Here is a 25,125-nt window from a genome sequence, read left to right as displayed (position 1 = left end):
AAGAAAATGCTTACCCACTCACCTCCACTGTTACACAAGAAAATGGAAGCTGGAGCCAGAGAGAGGCACAGAGATACAATGAGAATGTGGGAGGTGGAACGTAGAGGCAGGGATGGGGTGTGGTAGTTCTAACAGCAGGGCAAAGGGTATCTTCAGCAAAGAAATCAAAGGACATAATTACCAGTGGCCAATTTTAGGAAGTGGTGACTAGTTTTCTACTGTGAGCTCTTAGACCTATGTATCTCCTATTTTTGTTTCTGCCATCTGGTAAATAAAGAACATTCCTTAACTGTTGGGAACTAGGCAGGCAGGGGAGTCCTTACTGAGCATACTGACAGCATGTTATATTTGCAGCCCTGTGCTAAACAGGTACAAATCCAACAGATGAGCTGGCACTTGCCTTAGACCAGTGGCTCTCAACAGGGGTGATTTTAATCTCCGCTCCCCCCCCCGGACATTTGGCAATGTCTAGAGATTTTGAGTTCGTCACAACTAGGGGGATGCTCCTGGCATCTAGTGGGTATAGGCCAGGGACACTGCTGAACATCCGACATTGCACAGGACAGCCCCCACAACCAAGAAACATCCAGACCAAAATGTCAATAGTGCTGAGGATGAGAAAAGCTGCCTTAGAGGAACTCACAAATAGGGGTCCCATGGCTAGGGGTAGGGAGTGTGGGGGTTAGGTCGAGGGAGGCACCGAATTGTCCCGGTTATCATCAATGGGATTAAAGAAGACTGAAGAAGGATATTATTTCTATAACCTCTCTTGGGTAAAAATGAAGAGATTCTGTGAAGATGTATGTGGAGCACATCATCCTGGGGAGGCGTAAGCTCACACCAAACTGTTTTGGAAGCATCTAACCTGACTTTTCATATTATACAGAAAGTTGTCTGACATGCTAGACCAGCCTGGGCAAGGAAGGACCCAGGGCACACAAACGCTCTGACTGAAAGACAGAACACCACAAATGGAACTCCAGGACACAACTCAAAGACAAGCTGGGCTACGGTAACAGAGAGAATCCAGTATTAATGTTCTTGAATTAACAGTTGCCTGCAGAGAGCAGAGATATAAATAATGACTATTAATGACCATTAAGCCTTTATGTGCATACAAGAAGCACTTGTACCATAAGTTCTTACTAATTGCTCCCTTTTTACAGATGAAGAAACTGAGGCTCAGAGAGAAGTACTTCCTGAGAGTCACACAAAGAGGTAGTGGTAGAGCCAAGATTTGAATTCAGACTCTGTGTGTCCCCAGAAAATTGTTTAGTTTTTGACCCATACTGCCTGATAATTAGACACTATGGCTCTTGGCAGCCTAAGTTTTCGACTGGGGTTAGTGCAGGACAGAAAACATAAGGAAGAAAAAAGTTAAAACTAGCCATCCTTTACCTTAAATGAAAATGATTATTCAGTCACCATATTTAAAACAAAATAAAAGATATTGTCCTGATGAGAAAAGAGAGAAAATGGGTTCTTTGGAAGTGTTTTATGAATTTCTTATTATAAAAACATCCTGCCAAGGAGTCTATCAGAATCAAAGAGAAGGTATGCCCTGGAAATCTTTCGGAGAATGAAATACAGATGACACCAAGAGTAAGAGAGAGCATATATCCGCAACAGCCATATTTATAGCAGCACTCAGATGCAATGTCCTGTGTAAGTGGGATTCTCAATCAGACAAGTGAATTCATTGCACTCACAACACGTCCGGTGTGTAGGGATTTTCTACGTACATGGATAATATTACTCAGTGCACATGTGGATAGATTAGTCTCCTATTGCAGAGTATGCACTTTATGTAACTCCTCAACATACTAACCAACATCTTGAAGAGAAAATAACATGTTCCTTTCTAACTACGCTGAATTATTTCCATAAAACATACAAAAATTTTTTTATACCTAGAAATTTATGAAAACTTGTTGACTACTTTTATGCCTGAAAAGATCTGAAAAATCTACCATACGTTAAAATAGGAATTCCTTTTTTCTGTGGTCTGAGAGTAAAATGGAAGAGAAAGACAGTCATCACAACAGCAATAATAGCTAATTTACTGAGGGTTTATACGTGTCAGGTCTTATGCTAAGTCCTTTACATGCATTATCTCATTTAGTCCTCCACAACTTTATGAGGTAAATACTGTTGCCCTTATTTTACAGAAGGGGAAACTGAGGCTTAGGAGAGTTAAGTGACTCACACAAGTGCACACAGCTGGTGAGCTGCATAGCAGGGTTTAATCACTAACAATACAACAAACAATTTAAACTTGCAAGGAACTATTTGCATTAATAAATATAAGGATAATTTCTGTTTCTCTTTGCCATTAAACTTGAGACATCTGCCCCCACAACTGCCTTGTCAGCTAGGTTAAAGTGTTAATGAACTGACTCACATAATAACATACGCTCACAATGTATACAGAACTTATCCTCAGGGGGCTTAAATCTGAAAACATACACTGAACGTAAATACCACTCTCTCTATATGAGTCCAGAACTACTATAATTTTGGAATGCTAGATTAAAAACAATTAGACATTATTTGAATATGGAGGAGATAGCCTTCTCTATCTTCTACTTGATTTCAAAAAGTTCCTTATAGAAAGAGAGAAAAAGGTTCACCTGAGGATAAACTAAAAATATAGAGTAAATGTAAATAAAACACAATGAAGCGGGAATATAGTAGTGGAAAAGAGAATATGAGGGAGAAAAAGAAGGTATTAAATAAAAGGTGCCTCAGTGAAGGCTCTAAAGGGTTCAGGGTTCAAGCTGTACAGCATTTTGGAAGGATTTTCATTTCCAAAATCCTTCAGGGCAGTGGCATGCTACAACATAACTTGAGAAATAGGATTATGGCTCAAGCATCAGGGCAAAGGTAAATATGCCACTGGATTACTATTGAGGCTCCACAAAGGCAAGCGACTGTGCAAAAGGCACAGTGTTACCTATTGGTAAGTGCAGGTCGTCAGATTCTCAATAACTCAAAATCCTACTGACTGATATCCAAAGAGCCAGAGAGGGAGGAGACACGAGATAAGCAGAGGCTCTTTCATGCAAACAGAATCAAAACACTCTGGTTTCTCTCAAGGGTCCATTTCTCAAGATACAAGGGTTGGATTCATGGTATAATTTTAGATCTAAAAATAATACCAAACATGTTTCCACAAGAGAGACTGTTAGTGTCCGATAGTTCTAAGCTTGGAAGTGCTAATGGATATCCTTATGATGGGAAAAATTTAGGCAAAAATGAGTCATCTCTGCTGCCTTTAGATCCAGGAAGAACACTCTTTTTTCAGGGACTTTGTATAAGAACAGGTGGCACAAATTCAAGTGGCAATAAATCATCCAAATGCTTCTTCTCCTTCCAACCCCCACATGTTTTACTGCCTCATGCCTAATTTAGAGAAAAGGGAAGAGGGGACAAGAGATCATGTGAGAAGGGCCAATAGCTTCCTCTCTTGGCAATATCATAGGCAAAACAAATAAACAAACAAGCAAAATGTGTCTGTCAGTCTCATCCCTAACAAACATCAATCAAGTAGGCTCACAAACGTTTGTGATACTGTAAGGCCCATTAATTCACTCCATGACTAACTGTAGCCTGATTTAATTGTTTCCACTGTTAGCATTAACTTCACTGAAAAATACCAAAACACTGATGGAAAAAGCAATGAAGCATCTTCCTGTTCTTTAGATAACTTCACTGTCTACTGAACTGGTATGCTGCTTACCGTGGTCCAAGATATAAAATACATTGTTCTTCCCGCTGCATTTTCTCCAGGGCTTTGTCAATTCCAATTGGAATGTCATGGTCTTCTCCCTCGCCAACGATGAATACCACATCTCTGCAATCAAATATCTTTCCAGCACAGCGGCCTTCCAGGTGGACTGCGGGAGAGGAGACAGGACACTCAATGAAGCTGCTCCTCAGGACTGGCTAATTTAGGGAAGTGCTAAATGAGTATTGCCCCTTTCTCGTTTCACCTAGACACATGCAGGTATGTCTTGTTGAAGCCTAGTCCACCCAGTCTGAAAATTTAAGAGCAATCATATTTCTGTTTTAAGTTTAAACATATAATGGTTGATAACTATATCAATAAGATAGCTTAGGGGGTAATAAAACAAGTGGAAACATAGATTTAGTTTAAACCTACTATATGACAGATTTCCTCACCTATAACACAGGATCAAGAAATACTAGATTACTAATAGATAATTATCAAAACGTCACAAATTTAATATCAAGTATATAATGGCTTAAACATTTATAACTCCATCTTGGCTTCAGATGCTTGAATGAAAAACTGAATGGCTATTTCCCCAATGATATACAAAGGTTAACTGAATACAGAAGCTCTTTTTTTTCTTTAAGATTCTTAGTCTCATTCACAAATACATTTGAATAAAAATGGAAAATCCAAAGGCAACATCATCAATAACTAACAAGCTATATCCCTTAGTGGAATATAAATGTAAAGTGTGAAGAAATCAACAGTCTACTATAACTTCACAAATCAAATTATTTAACCTGTGAAATTTCAATGGTCAATTTCTTGGGGCCTAATTTCGCATTCCGCTCAAACTCACTCAGCTCATTCCCAACGTAATTTCATATCAGATAAGGGGCTTTTATGTTTTTTCAAGACAAAACAGGAAAAACATAGATATATATTTTTTCTTGATCAGTTAGACATTTTTTTCTAGGATAAACAATTCTCTGAAACTTTCCAATTTCTTTTAATATTAAGGATATTCATTCCTTTCCATTTAGGTCTTTGACGCAATAAGCAAAACGGATGGCTTGAATGATAGCACAACAATCGCCAAGCAATATAATAATTTGTCTTTCATAAGAAAATCCTTTATTCCTACTTCTGTAATATATGATGGCCTAGATTCAAATGTAATGATTTCCTAAAATGCTTCTTTTCTAAGACTGGTTGCTCTACTTTAGATGAATAACTTCCTTTAAAGAGACTAAAAATCACTTGTTCTGTTATACTCATTCCATGAGACAATTATTATTTTCTGAATACAAATTCAATTCCAACTTACTCTACTTTTGAACTACATGATCTCAAAGGTCCTTTGAAGCTCCAAAATTCTATGATTCTATGACCTAGTCATAACTCTCGATATAGGCCAGAAACCAGCTTCAGAGCTAATGCCCGTAGTTAATCATTTGATGGGGTTACCTTTAGCCTAGGCAGAAATGAGAGAAACCCTGAAGAGTAAACAGCATTGGTGTAGAAACTAGGGGCCAAAATGTCACCTGAACATTTACACTTTGAAGCTCTCTACCCCTTTTGCATTTGCTAGGATTAATATCCCGATTTGTTCCCATCGCAGACATAGGATGGAGTCTAAGAAGCTTTAGCCAAACTACAGAAGGCCTGACTCTCAAGTCAGACCCTGCAAATGACAGGAGCTAGCCTGGCTCTTGGGGTGGAGCTGGCAGATAGGGATTTTGTTCTATGTCCCCTATGCCAAACGCAGATGATTCTCTCTATTACACTGACTTTTGGAATGCTCCAGATAAAAAAACTTAACTTTCAGCACACTGAAAATTCTTTTGAATTGGAAAACATTTTCAAGATAAATTCAACTTTATTACTTTCAAATACATACATACTAGAGAGGTTCTGCAAGGAGCCTAAGGCTTAAGATATTTTTACTAGAGTAAAAGCTATGTTTCTAAAGGAGTTGAGAGTTCTGAAAAGTTCGTGTTCGTAAATGTTTTTAAACCTGCCCAAGAAATTTAATTTAATTTAGATTAATGCAATGACACTTTTCATGAAAAAAGATTTGCTAAGCAAAGTGAATTTCAGCCCACATGTTGTGGAATATCTCAAGTATTGAGATTTATTATCCTAGTAGCTCACAACTTAGTTGACAGATCTCTTTGTCTAAGGTTTATTGTTAGAAGGATCTCCCTCCCTAAAGGAGAGTACATTTAGTGGGGGAGGAAACTATAAGTACATTCATTGTGGTTTTTGGTTGATCAAGTTTGAATGTGTTTTCAAAACAGGAAATCCAGACTCTGCAAAGGATTCCTGCCTGTGTGTTAGTTTCCTAGGCTGGTTTTCAGCTTGATGCATGTGCTTTATATTAAAATTATATAAATAATTTCGGAAGTTCTCTTTAGATACGGTAACCCACCATATTAGGAAAAAAAGGATTGGCTACTAATGCACATGTTGGGAAAGATAAGTGAAGCAAGCAAGCCAAAAAAAAGTTCAAGTCAAATTATAATGAAGGCATAATTAAGAAAGCAAAACAAAACATTCATTGCAGCTGCTCTCTCTAAGAGAGATAAATGATGGAATCAATGTTTGTGGCCACCTAACAGGAAGGTAAAAATCTGCAAAAAATTGCTCTTATAAATACTTACTACGTACTTTATATAAGGACTAATCTTTTTTTCTGGTAAATCTAACTCTTCTAAATTGGACCTGAACAAGCACTACCTACACTACCATAAAATTTTAAACTGATAAGCACACACACCAGTTTATATGTATATGTAAAACCACCACCTTTAATACAGTCATGTGCCACTTAACGACCAGGATACATTCTGAGAAATGCGTCGTTAGGTGATTTTGTCATCATGTGAACATCACAGAGTATGTTTACACAAACCTAGATGGTGTAGCCTACTGTACACCTAGGCTATATGGTACTAATCTTACAGGACCACCGTTGTATACGCGGTCCAGTCTGCAGTTGAGATGAAACGTCGTTATGCAGCACATGACTGTACTGACATTATCTGGAATGTCAGAGCAAGAGGAGGTAGCATAGACTCAGGGAGTATACAGCCCATTGATTCTCTACATCTACAGGTAGCAAAGGTTATCGCTATGTTAACTGGTTGCTAAACTTGGAACACTGGTGTGACAAGTTCTACAAGACCACTGACAAGAACTCACACAGCACCCTGGAGCCATAGAAATGCTTGCTGATTGCCACAGTAGGGGCCCCCTTCACAGTGATAGATGCAGACATGCCTAGCTCCTATAGATTCAGTTTTTTTTTCAATTGTCTCAATAATTGCTACCAAAGAAAACCGTGGCAGCTCTGGCTGTGGAAGACCCATGGTTGCTTTTGACCTTGCATCTCTCAGTGAAAATACTCACTTAATAAATATTTAATAATAACCATCATGACTCACTGGGAGCTCGGCCTCTAGGGCTCAGGAGGTCTGTTGCTAATTCCAACTAGCATGATTTACGGGAAGTAAATGATCTATGACGTGCCCAAAGAGAATAAAAGTACATACAGGATGCTTCTACTTAGGGTTTTTTTGGTAGAGAAAGAAATGCACAAGTTAAAAAGGAGCAAAATTTTCTCTTGACTTAAAGTCTACATAACTTAAAGGGGGGGGTAGGTCCTCCAAACCCCATGAAATCAAACCAAACCAAATTACCCGAGTTTAGCTGCGCAATCCGAGTGTAACCACATCAAGTGAGCCCGGTCTGCTGCAAAACATCACTTAAACTGGAGCTCTGACTTATTGTTCTCTTACTGCCCTAGAGCGATTTTGTTTTGAAGAGCACAGAACACCCTGTTCTGAATGTGGCTGGCACATGAACTCGATGTGCTGACAGCAATTTGTACTCCGATTAAAATAGGGGGGAAAAGGAAGGAGAGTGCACTGCAGTAACAAAAACTGGAATACAAGAACCCAAAAACTGTATAATTTGTATTTTAGGAAGCAAAACTGAGAAAGAAGGTCCATAACCTAAAAAAAAAAGTGCTGTAAACGCTCCAGCCTAAAGACGTTAGCTCTGGTAAGTGTCTGTTTTTCCCTTTTCTAATTATAGTAGTCGGTGTCTGATCGCTTTGCATTCATTCCCAAAACAATGACTGGGTCATGGGGATCTGAATGGGAATGTCGTAAGGGCATTACTACTAGACAAGGCCGGTCATTTGGCCAGAGAAAACCAGGTTGTGACAGGTTACTCCCACTCGGCAAGGGTTTTCTCTGCTGTCTAATTCATGCCAAACGAGTATCTCTCTGCCTGTGTCTCCTGCCTAATAGAGCAGAGCATCCAAGAGAGTGCGATCTTAATGACCCCCTGAAAAGGCAAATGAGGAAGCAGAGACGGATTTCTAATCACTGATTAGAAGAGAAACTGTTTCTGTCAGGCATGGTGGTCAGATTTCCCCTAAATTGCCCCCTTTCCTCCTCTGCACCATTTTGTACTATTCGAGATGAACAAATAACACTGTAAGACAGCTTGTAGAACTGAGGGACAGATGCTAACTGAGAGCAGGCATAGAACCTGGCTGCTTGAATGCAAATGACTTATGTATCTTAGTCTAAATAGGAAGCATACACACAGCAATAAATTCTATACCAACACAAATCCTCACCACTCCTCTTCACACCAGTATAGATAGCACTTTAGTCAGACCTGGATTCTAGTCCCATTCTGCCACTTAACAATTGTGGCTTTGGGTAAGGTCATTTAAATTATCTGAAGCTCAGTTTCTTCATCTATAGAATAGGGGAAATATTATTAGGTAACTCATAGTTGTTGAGAGCATTAAATTAGGGACTGAATTAAAGCTTTTAGCATAGTGCCTGGCATTCACTCATGTGTCATGGTGTCTACCAAGTGAAGACACTGGGTTACGTGCAGATACACAGAGATGAACTCAATAAGTGTTAGCTATGATTATTTTCCTGTAATTAGTGGTAAATTATATCAGATTAACATGTTTTAGAACTTGGTATAAGAAACCACTTAATGGCTCCACAGAGACAGCTGTCAAAGTATGACTAAAACTCAAAGTAGGCAAAAGCAATGTCTTATGCTTCTTTTGTACCTCACAGTGCCCAACACACAGTTCAGGGCCAGAAAGTAAATATTTATTTAATGATTAATCTGAAAACAGGGAATTAAGGAAAACGGTAGTAATTTTCACTCATTTATAGGAACTTTCCTTTTTGAATATATTAGTCAGTACTCCTATTTTTAATAAATTCTGAGAGATGTTTAAATTCTTTACTGATAGGGAGCTTTTGTTTTTTAATACTATTCTAAAATAAACGATCCATTGACTGGATTTTTTTTTTAATGAAAAAGACTATTTTTTACTAAGATTTTACTCTACCTGAAGACTTGAAGATATCTTTTTAGAAGGAGCTATATAAATCCAAAATATTTGAAAGAATAAACACTATCCATTTTAGACCAAGTGGCACATTTCATTATTCTGTGGAAACATATAATAAAATGGTTTCAAGAATTTGCTCCTTCTTCCTGGATTTATTTGCCAGGACATTCACAAATACTTCAAAAACATGTGAAAAACAAACCCCCAAAGCCTCACAGCTCTGTCAGATCTCAACATAGAGTGAAATCTTCCTTCTATTTTCAATTTTTGGTACCATTTTGTTTTTTGTGTTTTATTTATAAAGAGTTTTATTTATAAAGAGCATATAGCTAAATTTTGTCATTGTCACCTTATGAGAATTTTTGCCTTTAATAGGTGACTATCCCATCCACATTTTTTGTAATCACTGATATGACTGGTTTTATTCCTACCACCTTACTTTAGGTTTTCTATATAATGTTTTCCAGTTATTTTTCCTTACCTGTTTTTACTGGATTGATCAAATTTTCCTTGTTCCTCTACTCCTTCACTCTACACTGGGTGGTTTGGAAGTTCTACACGCAATTCTTACTAGTAACATCCATTAAATTTTAAACAAATCATTTAAAGATATATCTATATTTTATCAATGTTAACAATTAATCAGCATAATCTCCCCTGGAATAATACAATAATTTTAAACAATTTTGCCTCCCCTCTCCATTTCCCATCCACACCACATTTTGTTAAAATGACCCAGAACCTAACTCCAGACTCTTAAGCTATTATTATTTTTAACATTATAGTTCTACCATTCCAGGGACCTTTCAAGATAAATGTATCCAACTTCATTGTCATGTTATGGAAATTACTTTCTCGCTCACTAATGTTTCTTATGCCTTGAGTCTAGACTTCTTGGCTTTATTTTCTGTGGTGTTTTAGTATTATATCCTATAGTACTTTTTCCAAAAACAGCATGAGTCTGCATATTCCAAAAAGTTCATTTTGTTCTCATACTTAAATAGTTTGGCTGAGTACAGAATCCTAGGTTCAAATTACTCATAGTTATAGACAAAGCTCAAAGCATTGTCTTTTATCATTTAGTGTCATGGACAAGAAGTCTGATGTCATTCTAATTCTCACTCCTTTGCCCATAGCTTGTTTTTCCCAATTCAGAATTTTCTTTTCTTTCTTTCTTTCTTTTTCTTTCCTTTTTTTTTTTTTGGTGAGGAAGATTGGCCCTGAGCTAACATCTGTTACCAATCCTCCTCCTTTTGCTGAGGAAGATTGTCACTGAGCTAACATCTGTGCAGATCTTCCTCTTTTTTTTTTGTATGTGGGACGCAGCCACAGCATGGCGTTATCAGTGGTGTGTAGGCCCGCGCCCTGGATTTGAACCTGCAAACCCTGGGCCACTGAAGCAGAGCTGGCAAATGTAACCATTACACCACCAGGCCAGCCCAAGAATTTTCTTTTAAGATATGGAATTAAGAAATTTCACCAGGATGTATCTAGGTGAAAAAGCAAACTTTATTCCTACATGTCACTATCAACTAGCCCTTTCAATCTTAAAACTCCAGGAAGTTTTCTTCTATTACAGGTTTGATTGGATGCATATTGCCTATCCTTGATTTATCATCCACATCTTCTAATTTTTCTTTGTTCTGAGATACCCTTGACTATCTTTCAGATCATTAATTCAGAATGCAGGGATTGTCTAGTTTGCTCTTCAACCATTCCTCTGAGTTCCAATTTTGATAATCATATTCTCAATTTCCAGAAACTCTCTCGTCCTCCTTCTCCTTTCCAGAGAAGCTGGTTTTTTGACTTATGAATTTAATATCCTGCTAAATATCTCTGAAGATAGTAATTAGTATTTTAAAAGTTCTCTTCTATTTCTTCTAAGTCTACCTTGGTGCTTCTTTCTCATGGTATTTGCTGATGATTCTTTGTTGTCTGCTCATATTGTAAAGGAAGGATTTGGAAAGATCAAATGATTACAGTTACCTGGTACAGTTTTTCTAAGCAGTTGGATATATTTTTATGGTAGGCCTTTTCCCAAAAGAGGTGCTGATTGTGGGGATCTAAGGGGGAAGATTCCACAAGTATTTATGGAGCATTTACTACGTGCTGAGCACAGTGTGCACAGGAAGGCTGGGGACAACTTTCCCCACTGGTGACGTCTGAACAAGTTTTACTTCAGAAGCAAAACACTTCAGCATATTTACCTGTTGTGCAGAGCTGCTATTTCACTTTTTTCCCATTCAAATTTGTTTTAAAAGTTTCAAGATACTTTACATTCTCATTCTCTAGTCCAAGTCCTAACGTGTGGAGTCTTCTGAGGTAGATCCCTATTTTATTTTAGAAATCTGGCCTTACTGGCTTTAGTCTGGGAGCAAAAGTACAGCCAGACCCTAGAGTAGTAGTTCTCAATCCTTGGCTGCAAACTAGAATTCCCTGGGGAGTTTTAAAAAAAATACTTGTGCCTGGAGTTCCATCCTTTGAGATCTGAGATTCTTATTTAAGTGGTCTGGGGTAAGGCCTGGGCATCAGGATTTTAAAAGCTCCCCAGGTAATTCTCAATTCAGTCAAAGTTGAGAACTACTACACTAGAGGTTTACTGCCCAGCTGTTCCACACTGTTTTATAACAACCCTGACGATTGCCCCATAGCCTGCTTTGGCTCCCTTGCACCAGCTGACAGTGAGCTTGGAGTTCTGCCCCAGCTTGCTGAGAGGAACGGTATGCACCTCTGCAGAGGTCTTCTCTACACCTGTTTTGGGTTGGGTTTCCTGAGTCTAGTTTCCATCAGTCCAATTTTACATACTTTATATATTCTAGAAATTCTTCATAAGTTCTGATCCATTTCTTGTAGTCTCCCTATTTTCCAGTACTAATAAGGATTCTTCCTCTCTTTTGAAACCATTCTCCACCCCCAATCCCATCTCTCATTTCAGTGGGATTTGGAGAGGGAGAGGAGGTGAGAGGGAAGGGTACTCCAACAACTTGATCCTGCAGATTACTCTGTTGAAATCTTCACATTTGAAAATACTGCCAATTGTCTTCATTCTTTGCATTCAAATGTGGTTGAAAGCACTGTGAAGCAAGAGGCAAGAGAGCAACATACAGCCAGCATTTTGCTGTGCCCACTCCAAGCACTGAAGTTAACAAATCAGAAAGAAGGGAAGTTGGGGGAAGAGGAGCTGGTAGCTATTTAGAGCCTTTTGTCAGTCAGATCGGATTTTCTAAGAAAGCAAAGCCTAAAACTAACAATGTAGCCACTACCGGCAATTAAACTAATGTAGATGACTAAAGTATCAGTCATCATAATAATGTCAATTAGAGTACCTTAGAACACAGTGACTTTTTTTTAATGGGAAAAGGACAACACTGAATAAAAATTCCAAGATGGTCATCCTAATTGATACAGGAAAAAGGACACTGGAACAGAATCTAAAAATTGATTTGCAAGTATTAGGATCCTGACAGAGAGTAAAAATCAAAGTTAAAATCAAGATTTCTTCAAGAAAGAAGAAATCCTGTCAAACTAATGTAAGTTGTCTCTTCCACAGAGAGACACACAAATTATTAAAAGGAAGCAAAAGATCACAATCCAGTAAAGGCCTTTTGATTCAGTCCGTAACATTACTCTTCAAAAAACAAACATTTTTTGTTTGATGGGTGTTAAACTAGACTTACTGTGGTGATTATTCTGCAATATATACAAATATTGAATCATTATGTTGTATACCTGAAACTAATCTAATGTTATATGTGAATTGTACCTCAACAAAAAAACAAACAAAAGCAACCAAATAAACAAAAATCCTGGAGAAATATGATTTAGGTAAGATTACTATTAAGAAGATACATAATTAATTTGAAGACTGTTATTAAAGACAAAGACAAATTAATCATGGGTTCTTGGTCAACCCTGGTAGAGCCAAAAGGATTTGCTGATAGAGCAGATGTAGGATATAAGAGAAAGAGGAGTCAAGGATTTCTTTCCTTAAATCTATTTAAAGGAAGCAAAACAAATTATATAAAGATAATATAGAGGGCAGAAAAAGAAATTAAGTGTCCACCATGTACTAGGCACCTTTCTTCATTTAACTGTCACAAGACCTGTGGGTCTTGTTATTATTCCTATTTTACAGATGAGAAAACTGGATGCTCAAGGAGGTTAAGTAACTTGTCTAAAGTCATAAAAATATTAAGTAGTGATTCCAAGATTCAAAATTCAAGTCTATCACTTCCAAAGCCTGTGTGTCCCCTCCCCTCACTACTTCACTGTACCTTTAAACAGAAGTGACAGAAACTTTGTACCTCTTGTGATTTAATGACATATTATAATGGGTGATCACTGTCTACTGTTCTCTTTTACTGCAGAACTGGCTTTAGTTCTAGGATTTATACCTGGTTGTGAACCTAAGTGTATGAGCGATGCTACAAAAAAAAGCAAACTGGTAAAGACTAACAAGATGTTAAAAAGAAGGAGGCAATCTTGGTTTCCGACAGGGACCACTCTTAAGTCAACTTTCTATCATCCTCCCACACATAGCTAACTTGTTTCAAAGAGTGAAAGCAGGACATCTTTACCTTGATGAGTGAAAATACAATATGATAAATTTTTATAAAACTGATTTGTTCCAGAAAACCAAAAAGGGCTTTTGGGAGAGAAAGTAAAAATAAACCATTTACTCTAAAATTTCCCAGGAAAGCACAATCTAACCAGACAAGAGAAAAAAAGTTAGTTATTGCCCTTTCTTAATGTATTTGAAAACAGAAAAAACAAAATTACATAAAGGATTATTCAAATACATTTTTAAAATTCCACTCAAAGTATTTTACCCTTCATGCAAAAAGGAAGGGGATATAAGGGAAAAAAAAAAACCCGAAACATGTGTCTGCTCATTTCCGCAAAAGAAATACAAGAAGAATAAACCAGGAATTAATGAGATTGGTTACCCACAGGAAGTAGGTAACAGCAGGGTGGAAATAATGGGGAAATGGGAACAGGTTAGTAGGGATGAGGGCGAATAACACTTAAGAGTATATCATTTTGTACTGTTTAGAATCATGGTAAAGTTTCATATACCCAAAACACAAACACATAATTAAAATCAACCGGAGTGTGGGGAGAACCCCAACAGAACAGTAACCAATGAACCTAACAGTATCACAAATGAGTTAACAACCATACTGAAGGAAGTGAGGAAGAAAGAACTAACCTACGTTGGAAAACAGTGTTTTCAATGTATGCTTATAAGGCTAATGACAAAAGGAATCATACACAAATATTTCCTACTTAGGAAATTTGTTTTTCACAGAGATATAGGTTAGCAATTCTGAAGCTACTTTATGTATATACTATGACTGAGCAAATAAATGTATTGTGGACAGTGCGAGCCAGGTTTCTCACTGTTGCAGAAAGGAGTTTCAAATAAGCTAAGGGAGAAGGCTAGAACAAACCTGTGGTGTTGGATTGAAACTGGAAGTGTCTGATCAAAAAATGGGCAGAGGATCTGAACAGACTTTTCCAAAGAAGATATACACATGGCCAATGGGCACATGAAAAGATGTTCAACATCACTAATTATTAGGGAAATGCAATCAAAACAAGATATCACCTCACACCCATCAGAATGGCTATTATTAAAAAGACAAGAAATAACGAGTGTTGGAGAGGATGTGGAGAAAAAGGAACCCTCATACACTGCTGGTGGGAATGTAAATTGGTGCAGCCACTATGGAAAATAGTATGGATATTTCTCAAAAAATTAAAAACAGAAATACCATATGATCCAGCAATTCCACATCTGGGTATTTATCCAAAGAACATGAAAACACTAACTTGAAAAGCTATATGAACCCCTATGTTCACTGCAGCATTATTCACAATAGCCAAGTCCTGGAACCAACCTAAGTGCCCATCAAGGGATGAATGGATAAAGAAGATGTGGTATATACAACGGAATACTACTTAGCCATAAAAAAACGGAATCTTGCCATTTGTAACAACATGGATAGACCCTGAGGGTATTATGCTAAGTGAAATAAGTGAGATGGAAAAAGACAATTACTATATGATTTCACTCATATGTGGAAGATAAACACATAGATAAAGAGAACAGATTGGTGGTTGCCAGAGGGGAAGTGGATGGGGGAGGGCGGAAGGGGTCAAGGGGTACATATGAATGGTGACAGATGAAAACTAGACTTTTGGTGGTGAACATGATGCAGTCTATATAGAAGTCGAAATACAATGATGAACATCTGAAATTTATATAATATTATAAACCAATGTGACCTCACCAAAAGAAACTGGTGTCAGTATGTACTCAGTGTCAGTACGTACTCACGGTTTTTAATATATATTAAATATGGAAATAATACAGATGTTTATATACGCATGTGTATATATGCATGTTGAGGCACATATTTCCTAGCTCTGTCTGCTAAGAGGTTCTGGAAGCAATAACATTCCATTGCATGAGTATACCTAGAACCCAGATGTTGGTTTCTAAATACCATTTTCCAAGAAAAGAAATCAAGGCTCCTTGGAGAAATGATTTATTCCAGGCCTAGGGCAGGGAAATTACAAAATGACCCTAGAGCATCTTGTGGTGCCAAAAGTAAGGAAGTGCTTAAAACACAATGGAGGTGTGTTGAAAGGACATAAGAGCCAAGTTGAAGCAGCTTCCAACGGCCAAATCTGGGACAATTTGAGCGACAAAATAAATAAGTATGTAATGAATAATAACCTTCAGAATAAAATAAATATCCATGGGTCCAGACTGATATAAATAAACAACTGAATAAAAAAACAGGGGAGAAGAGGCAGCTCTTCCTTATAGTAGAATTCCAATATAGAATATAGAATTAAATATAGAAGGAACAGTGGACACAGAAAAATCACCATTAGGCAAATACCACAGTTATAACTGCTGCATGCAAAAAACACTAAATGATGCTAAAATTACTATGTGAAAGTGTGATGTAAAAGAATATATTTGCATTGTCTCCTAGTATTTCCCTCCCAATGAGATATTTAGTAATTACAAAGGGAAAAATAGTAACTTCACAGTGGAGAAACATGGCAGATCCCACCTAAACCAAGTGACCCAAGTTAACATCACCAGTAATAAGACTTCAACATCATGTACCTCCTGATAATGATGAATTGAGAAGGGCACAACATCACTTACGTGGTGTTTTCCCATAAAATGTGTAACCTCAATCTAATCATGGGAAAACATGATTTCCCATGACAAACCCAAATTGAGAGATAGTCTACAAAATAACTGGCCAGTTGTCTTCAAAAGTGTAAGTCATGAAAAACACAGAAAGACTGATGAACTGTTATCAATTGGAGGGGACTAAGGAAACATGACAACTAAGTACAATGTTGGATCCTGAATTTGATCACGGACCAGAAAAAGGACGTCGACGTGGCAACTGGTGAAATTCAAATAAGATCTGCAGCAGAGTTAACAGTATTGCATCAGTGTTTAATTTCCTGATTTTGATAAATGTACTGTGGTCAAGTAAGATGTCAACATTAGGAGAAGCTGGGTGAAGCATATAAGGGAATGCTCTGTACTAGTTTTGCAACTTTACTGTAAGTCAAAAATTATTTCAAAACAAAAAGTTAAAAAAATGACTCCCATCGAAAGTATTACCAAAAACTAGATTTGATTTAATTTAGCCTGCTCCAATGTTAACTCTACAGTGGTAGTTTTATGGCATTGTTTGCAACTAGGAAAAAGTTGCTCCTTTTAATTTAGTTGACAAAAACCTCCAGTTTTAAAATATATATTATAAATTGTTGAGTCTGAGGACTCATTATATCATAGGAAGAAAACCTCTACTTTTGTATATGTTTGAAAATTTCATAATAAAAATTTAAAATGCATGTTATAGACAAGCTTTTAAAGTGCTTTTTTTTTTTTTTTTTTTTTTTTTTTTTTGTGAGGAGATCAGCCCTGAGCTAACATCCGCCAATCCTCCTCCTTTTTTGCTGAGGAAGACGGCCCTGGGCTAACATCGGTGCCTATCTTCCTCCACTTTATATGGGACGCCGCCACAGCATGGCTTACCAAGCAGTGCGTCGGTGCGCGCCCGGGATCCGAACCAGCGAACCCCGGGCCGCCGCAGCGGAGCGCGCGCACTTAACCGCTTGCGCCACCGGGCCGGCCCCCTTTTAAAGTGCTTTTTAATATACAGAAGATAATTCTCTATCATTCCTATAACTTTCATAAATATTTAGAATTCTATCATGGAAAGTTCAGGGCTAGTAGGACCTTAGAAATCAAGAGATCCACCCCTGCGGCATTGTATAGGAAGGAAGCTAAAGCCCAGAGAGCTGAGGTCTCGTCAGTCAGCTAAAGCCAGCACCCTATCTCCCAGCCTCTGGTCTAGGTATTTCTCCAACATGACACATCTGAGCTCTTCATCTATTCTAAAACTTATCATGAATGATAACTATCTAAACACTTCCACTGCAATAGTACAGTACCACTATTTATAACTGTTTCCAATTAGAAAAAACCCCAAAACTAAATTTGAACCAATTTGCCAGACTTGTGGAAATGAAATATGGGTCCAAAGTGGTATACACAACATTAAAGATAAGAAAACCAACTGTTCTAGTTTACTGTTTTAAACGAACTCTTTATTTTAAACAGGACTTTAATAGTTCATGTTGCCATCCTTGTTTAGTGATTTGATTTTTTCTTTTCTTTCTTCTTCTTTGGTGAGGAAGATTGGCCCTGAGTGAACATCTGTGCCAATCTTTCTCTATTTTGTATGTGGGACGCCTGCCACAGCATGGCTTGATGAGCAGTGCATAGGTTCGCACCTGGGATCAGAGCCTGCAAACCCCAGGCTGCTAAAGTGGAGTGCGTGAACTTAACCAGTACGCCACCGGGCCAGCCCCCTGATTTTTTCTTAATGGAAGTATTTCTCTATGTTTTCTCAGCTCTCTTTTTTGAAGTACTTCAGCTCAGTAAATGTCATCTTTCAAACATTTATCCATGCAGACAGCATTTACTGAACATCAAATGCGTGTAAGGCACTGTATGTGATGCTGGAAACAAACAGATGAAGAAAGACTCTGGTCCTCAAACACTCACTGTACACTGGGGAAATGGGCAAATGCTGTTTACAGCAGTCCCCCCTCACCTGCAGTTTCACTTTCTGCAGTTTCAGTTATCCAGGGTCAACAGTGGTTGGAAAATATTAAATGGAAAATTCCAGAAATAGACAATTCATAACTTTTAAATTGTGAGCCATTTTGAGTAGTGTGATGAAATCTTGTGCTGTCCTGCCCTGGGATATGAATCATCCCTTTGTCCTGTGTATCACACTGTATATGCTACCTGCCTCTTAAGTCACTTAGTAGCCGACTCAGTTATTGGATCAACTGCTGTGGTATCGCAGTGCTTGTGTTCAGGTAACTCTATTTTACTTAACAATGGCCCCAAAGTGCAAGAGTAGTGATGCTGGCAACTTAGATATGCCGAAGAGAAGCCATAAAGTGCCTCCTTTAAGTGAAAACGTGAAAGTTTTTGACTTAAGAAAAAAAATCATATGCTGAGGTTGCTAAGATCTATGGTAACTTTTACTATAGTACATTGTTATAATTGTTGTATTTTATTATAAGTTATTGTTGTTAATCTCTTACTATGCCTAATTTATAAATTAAACTTTATCATAGGTATGTACCAATAGGAAAAAACATAGTATACATAGGGCTCAGTACTACCCACAGTCTCAGGAATCCATTGGGGGTCTTGAAACCATTCCCTGCGGTCATAAGGAGAGACTACAGTCATGTGTCACTTAATGATGTGGATACATCCTGAGAAACATGTCATCAGGCAATTTCATCATTATACAAACATCATAGAGTGTACTTACACAAACCTAGATGGTATAGACTACTACACACCTAGCTACATGGTACTAATCTTATGGGACCACTGTCATACATGCAGTTCGTTGTCGATGAAAACGTTGTTAACGCAGTGCATGACTGTACTGTACAATATAAAGTGACAAGTAGTGTATGCAGTGGTATATACAATGTGCTCTGGGAGGGAGGAAGAGTGATCAGTTATCCTTGTCTTCAGAAGTGCCCTTACTCCTAATTTAGCAAATAAAGAAATAGAATAGCTTCAGGTCACTCAATAAATGGCAAAGCAGAACCTGAACCCAGGTCTCCTGACATAACAATAGAATGAACACTATTATCCAGTTTTGATATAACTAAAACAGTGAACTGTTTTATCTTGATGACAGACTGTGAGATGGGTCTGAGGGCCCTGAAGGGGACTACAATCTACTGCTCTGTTTAGCAACTCTGTAACATTGGGCAATTTATGCAATTTCTCTGAACTCACTTTTCTCACTTGGGAATAATAAACCTTACCTCATAAGCTTATTGTGAGAAATAAATGAATAAATATGTAAGGCAACTAATATAGTTGCTGGCACACCAAGGAGTTCATGGACTAAGAATTCCTTGATGGGGCCGGCCTGGTGGCGTAGTGGTTAAGTTCACATGCTCCACTTCAGCAGCCCAGGGTACGAGGGTTTGGATCCCAGGTGCGGACCTACGCATTGCTTATCAAGCCACGCTGTGGCAGGCGTCCCGCATATAAAATAGAGGAAGATGGGCACAGATGTTAGCTCAGGGCCAATCCTCCTCAGCAAAAAGAGGAGGACTGGGGGGCTGGCCCGGTGGCGCAAGCGGTTGGGTGCGTGCGCTCCGCTGCGGCGGCCCGGGGTTCGCTGGTTCGGATCCTGGGCGCGCACCGACACACTGCTTTGGCAAGCCATGCTGTGGCGGCGTCCCATATAAAGTGGAGGAGGATGGGCACGGATGTTAGCCCAGGGCCGTCTTCCTCGGCAAAAAAAGAGGAGGATTGGCGGATGTTAGCACAGGGCTGATCTCCTCACAAAAAAAAAAAAAAAAAAAAGAGGAGGACTGGCAGATGTTAGCTCAGGGCTAATCTGCCTCACACACACAAAAAAAAAAAGAAGAAGAAGAAAGTCTCCTAATTAAAAAAAAAAGAATTCCTTGATGGATGGGATTACCTTTTATTCATTTTTTGAGTTTGCAGAAGCTCGTACAATAACTGGCACGTACATGTTGAATGAATATTTACTAAATGAAGTCATTATTAAATAAATGTTGAATTTAAAACTATTCTTGAGACATAGTCAATATATTTATTTCTATAAACAGATTTAAAAAAAGAAATCTCCATTTCATTCACATAAATGGAATGCAACTTACTTTCTACCGTTGCTCCTTCGTTTGGGTTTGAATATCCTTCTCCTTTCTGTTTGATTCTTCGGATAATGCCTCCATCTTCAAATAAATCCTCTCCTTTGAAATCAAGGAGCTCAATCTAGAAAGGAAAAAGGGATTTGGCTGAGAAAAGACCAAACAAAGCCAATTTAACATACTTAAAGGCCAGGGCAACCAATCTCCTTTCATTTTACAAAAATAAAACTGTTTTATATTTATCTATGCATCTTAGTTATTGGAAAAGTAGGAAAAAAAGGACACTGAACTTTTCAATACCTGGAAAGAACTTTCATGTAATGATAATGTCTAGGACTACATCCTGTGGGGCTGCAGCGCAAAGACAGACAGGAAATACTAGGAAAACTGGCTGGTGGGCAGAAGGCCAAAGCTACAAAGTGCTGGCGCAGGACTATTTTGTCTGACTCTAGAGGCCACTTTCCCACCTCAGATTCATAGAATTCCCTTCTTAAAACGTAAGAATAAATCCTATGAATCAGGCCCACAACCAAATAATGGTGTATTTTACCTAGGTACGATGTTTCAGGGATTCCCCTTAATTTTTTAACGAGGTTTGGCCAAATATGTTATTCAACACAGGATGAAAAATGTATTTTCACCACCTACTGCTTCTAATGAAGAAGTGAGATCTGTGACATTTACAAACCTTTATAATATGAAAATACCTCACAACTTGGTTGAGGTATATTTCAACATTTATCTCCCACACTTCCATCCTGTCTTCCGGTCAATTTTGAGTATGTCATACTCACACCACTGACCAGAACTTTTATTCTAAGCCTGGTGTCTTTTGTTTATTTGGATATGACTTTTTTGTGCCAGAGACACGTTTCTAAGAAAGCACTGGCACACACCCCTTGGGTTTGTGGGAAACAATTCAAGAAGCCAAGCTCCAAAATAAATAAGTTGGATCTGATTCTCAATAGCAAGCTTAGCTCCTTATTCCACTGCCTGCTGCTTCAGAGCCAGCACTATAGTAGAGCAGATGCTAACAGGGCAACATCACACACATACTTGCCTCAAAAAAGAGAGTTGCATTCGAGGGAATTTTGGGGAGACTGCCAGCCGAGCCATATGCATATTCTGGTTTGCACAGTAAATGGCAGACCTCTCCTTTCTTCATGGTCGCCACCCCAATGTCCCAAGCCTTAATAACTTGGCCTAAGAGAAAGGAAAAGGCAGTTGAAAGCTATAGGCCATATTAAAAGATTTAACTGTCATAAAACAAAAGTGCAAATAAATTTCCAATTCTTTACAATACATACTCAGCTAGGAAGTAGGGGCTACAAAACAAAAGAACTCAGTAAAAGGTATACACTAAGAAATAAACTGTGATTTTTCTGATGGCTATCAGAGTCGATTCCCTGCTGAGGAGATGAAAGTAGTATCAATTTCTAAACTTCACAAAGATAAAGTCTTTGAAAAGTGACAGTAACATAATCTTTGAAATGTGGCTGGGCTGCACTTGTTGCTTAATTTATAATTTCAACCATAATAATAAGTGCATGTTTTCTAGGCAGAGATGGAACAAAAATAGTATAGAAAATGGAATTTGTCCTAAGGAAGCTTATAATTTAGTTGGGTAGACAAAAACAACAAATAAGAAACAACCGGAAAAGTATAAATTGCATAAAAGGGCCCATAAAACAGACTTCTTCTCAAAATTTAGAATAAGAAAAAAAGTATTTTGTTATTTTTAAACAAAATGGTATGTGTCCTTTTGTCAAATCACAAGAACTACAGAACTCAGGATTTTTTTTTTTTTTTTTGGTCTATTTCCAGGAAACTAAAAGTTAACTTGACTGTAGAACTATATTAGCCTATGTAACTGGAATTACATGTTACAATAAGCAGTCTCAAATCCTTTGGGAAACAATAGAAAACGTAGGTAATTTAAAGGGATAAAATACAAAATTGAGATGCTATGTCAATCAGAAACTCAGGTATTCAAGTGCGATGAGGTCAGCAGTGAACCCCAGAGAGCTGTTTGAAGAGAGCAGTTTGAAGAGAGCTGTTATCTTGAACTGAGAGCTGGTGGTAGAATATTAGAACAGCAAGAACCCTATACTAAGGTATGTAAGTAGGGATGGATAAAGCGTTTGTCCCTCGTGACTTCAGCTTAGTCTTCATTAAGTATTACAACTTTTCAAAATATCAGATATACTCACTTTAGTTAAAAATGTATGTTATACATGCCCATTATTAAAACACACACAACAGTGAAAGATATAAAGTGAGAGATAAAAGGTCATCCATCCCCTCCTTGTAAGAAGCCACTGTTATGTTTCTTTTGTATCCTTTCAGTGTGTGCTGTCGCTTTTTTAAAAATTTAAAACACAAATGACAGCATACTATACATTTAGTTCTGAACTGCTTTTTCATTTAATATGTGTATCTTGATCTTTCTCCATCAGTAGAAAAGAGGATATGCATTTTAGAAGCTAAAAGTGCAGCCTGCTTTAACCTCAGACAGCCTGGATTCAAATACCAGGTCTGCTCCTTACTAGTTGTGTGACCTTGTGCAAGTTATTTAACCTCTGTGCCTCAGTTTCCTCATCAGCAAAATGTAGATAATAATAGTACCTACCGTACAGCTGTTATAAGAATTATTAGATAAAATATGTCAAATGCATGGCACAGCGCCTGGCATATAATATGTATTTAATAAAGGACAGCCATCATTATCACCATCATTGTAAATACAAATAGATCTACCTCATTCTCAATGGCCGCAAAATATTCCAGTCACTCTCCTACTGAGAAACATGTTACCAACAGTACTCTAATAAGGATATTTGTCCATATATGTTTGCCTACTTTGTGCAAGTATATTTGGAGGGTAAATTCCTAGAAGTGCAAAAGGGATATGCATTTTCAATTTGATAGATATTGCCCAACTGCTCTTTTACAATGGCTGTATCAATTTATATGCCCATATATGGTTCTACTGTGCAAACAGTCCAGAATCATCTGAAGAAATGGGAAGTCTGCTGTTGACAAGCTGCTCTCCTGTCACTGATACTCTTTAAAGACTGCTATGTTTTAGTGTGGGACACCGAGAACTTTTTTTTACTATCAACTCTGATATTTTAAGACAAATACCTTATACATTCCTTCAAGAAATCTTTATATTGTGTGGGTACTACTGTACATTTGTTCAAGAGGTTTGGCCAATTACTGAGGAGCAAAGGTCAGGTACTAAGAATACAAAAGTGGCCATTCTCTTCTTCATTCCAAGGAATGTGCAATGTCGTATGGCTAGTGGAGGAGAAAAATACGTGCACTCTTTTCATTTTTGTTTTAAACAAAGTATGGTAAGCACTAAACTCGAGTATAAACAAAGGGCACCTGCCTTGGGGTGGGCTTAGAGCAATCAGCAAAAGCTGAATTCATAGATGATATCAATGCTAGGCCTTAGAAGCTGGAAACATCAGCCTGTCCATTAAATCCACAGAAGCCCCAAGCTAAACTTTTACTTTTCTTCTCATTTGGGACCATCACAGCTTCTCTTACATTCACCTTCAGATAACAGAATGAAACACACTGAGCAACAGCCAGGCTGACATGAACACAGATATGTTTCTAAAATTGCCAATCTTGGGACTCGTTTCTTAAAACGCATTTACCCCTGATTTAAAAAAAATAATACATACTCAATATAGAACACTCAGAAAGTATAGAAAAACATAGGGAATATAATAAAGAACCTCTGAAATGGGGTAAACTGTCAATTTCTTGGTTCATTTGCTTCCAATTATATATGTACACTTTGTTTGCATATTAAATTTTTACACACACATTCTTAAAATTCTGGTCATAGTTCATTTGGTTTTGTAGCCTGCTCTTTATATTTTGCATTATATAAGCATTTTTCTTGTTAAAAGATATCTAAAAACATGACTTTTAATAACTATATACTATTCCATCTTTTGAATACACCATAATTTCATTACTCCCATTAATAAACATTTAGGTTGTTTTTATTTTTTTTTACTATTATAAAGTTTCAACGAACAACTTTGCACCTTAATTGTTACATGACTGTTTTTGCATAGTAAAAGCTCTTACCCGACACTATCAGGACTATGTTGGTAGGTTAATTTAAAACACTGCTTTATGTGAGGAATAAGAAAGAGCATATAAATACCTCAAAGATTTTTTTTAACTTAAAACATATCAAAGCATATTAGTTTACTAACCTTGTGTTGAGGCCAAGGCCTTGCCTCTAAGCATGGCTCCAGTGATAAGAGTTCCACATTATTTTTACTATATAAATTACACTTAGGATATATCATTTGCCATTTACAATGAGGGATTCTTTAAAGTGGAGTAAGAACCAAAGGACACTTATAAAACAATCAGTGTGCAGAATCCTTTTGATAAAAACGTATTCTGAATGGCCTGCTCATTTCGCCTTTTACTCACCCCTAATTCAATAGCCATTTAAAAAATGCTTTTAGCAATTCACCTTAATAAGTCTTTCCAAAAATGTTCAAATTAGTTTTCATAGACATAATTTCTCTTTCTTTTTAGACTAATTTCAGTGTTTTATATACTATCCAATGAAATTATATAATTACAAAAAGTACAATGGATATAAACAGGTTTCAACTGATTCTTAGTAAGAGTCTGAGGGAGACAAAGGCAGCCCCTATGTCTGGAAACTGCTTGACACTTA

The 25,125-nt window shown here is 37.6% G+C and overlaps 1 protein-coding gene across 9 annotated transcripts in view; it reads right to left on the bottom strand.

The window, feature by feature from the left end:
* Nucleotides 1–25,125, bottom strand: part of FKBP5 (FKBP prolyl isomerase 5) — a 98,374-nt gene that overhangs the window by 16,220 nt on the left and 57,029 nt on the right. For all 9 annotated transcript variants that reach the window (XM_058554513.1, XM_058554511.1, XM_058554514.1 and 6 more), the window contains 3 exons: nucleotides 21,466–21,608; nucleotides 20,415–20,529; nucleotides 3,740–3,896 (listed from right to left, as the gene is read on the bottom strand). In XM_058554513.1, coding sequence (XP_058410496.1) covers nucleotides 3,740–3,896; nucleotides 20,415–20,529; nucleotides 21,466–21,608 — 415 coding nt within the window. The remainder of the gene's footprint in view (nucleotides 1–3,739; nucleotides 3,897–20,414; nucleotides 20,530–21,465; nucleotides 21,609–25,125) is intronic.

Source organism: Diceros bicornis, chromosome 14 (genome assembly GCF_020826845.1).
Source record: "Diceros bicornis minor isolate mBicDic1 chromosome 14, mDicBic1.mat.cur, whole genome shotgun sequence".
In the NCBI taxonomy this organism is placed as follows: domain Eukaryota; kingdom Metazoa; phylum Chordata; class Mammalia; order Perissodactyla; family Rhinocerotidae; genus Diceros; species Diceros bicornis.
This window is presented reverse-complemented; position numbering and strand designations above follow the sequence as displayed.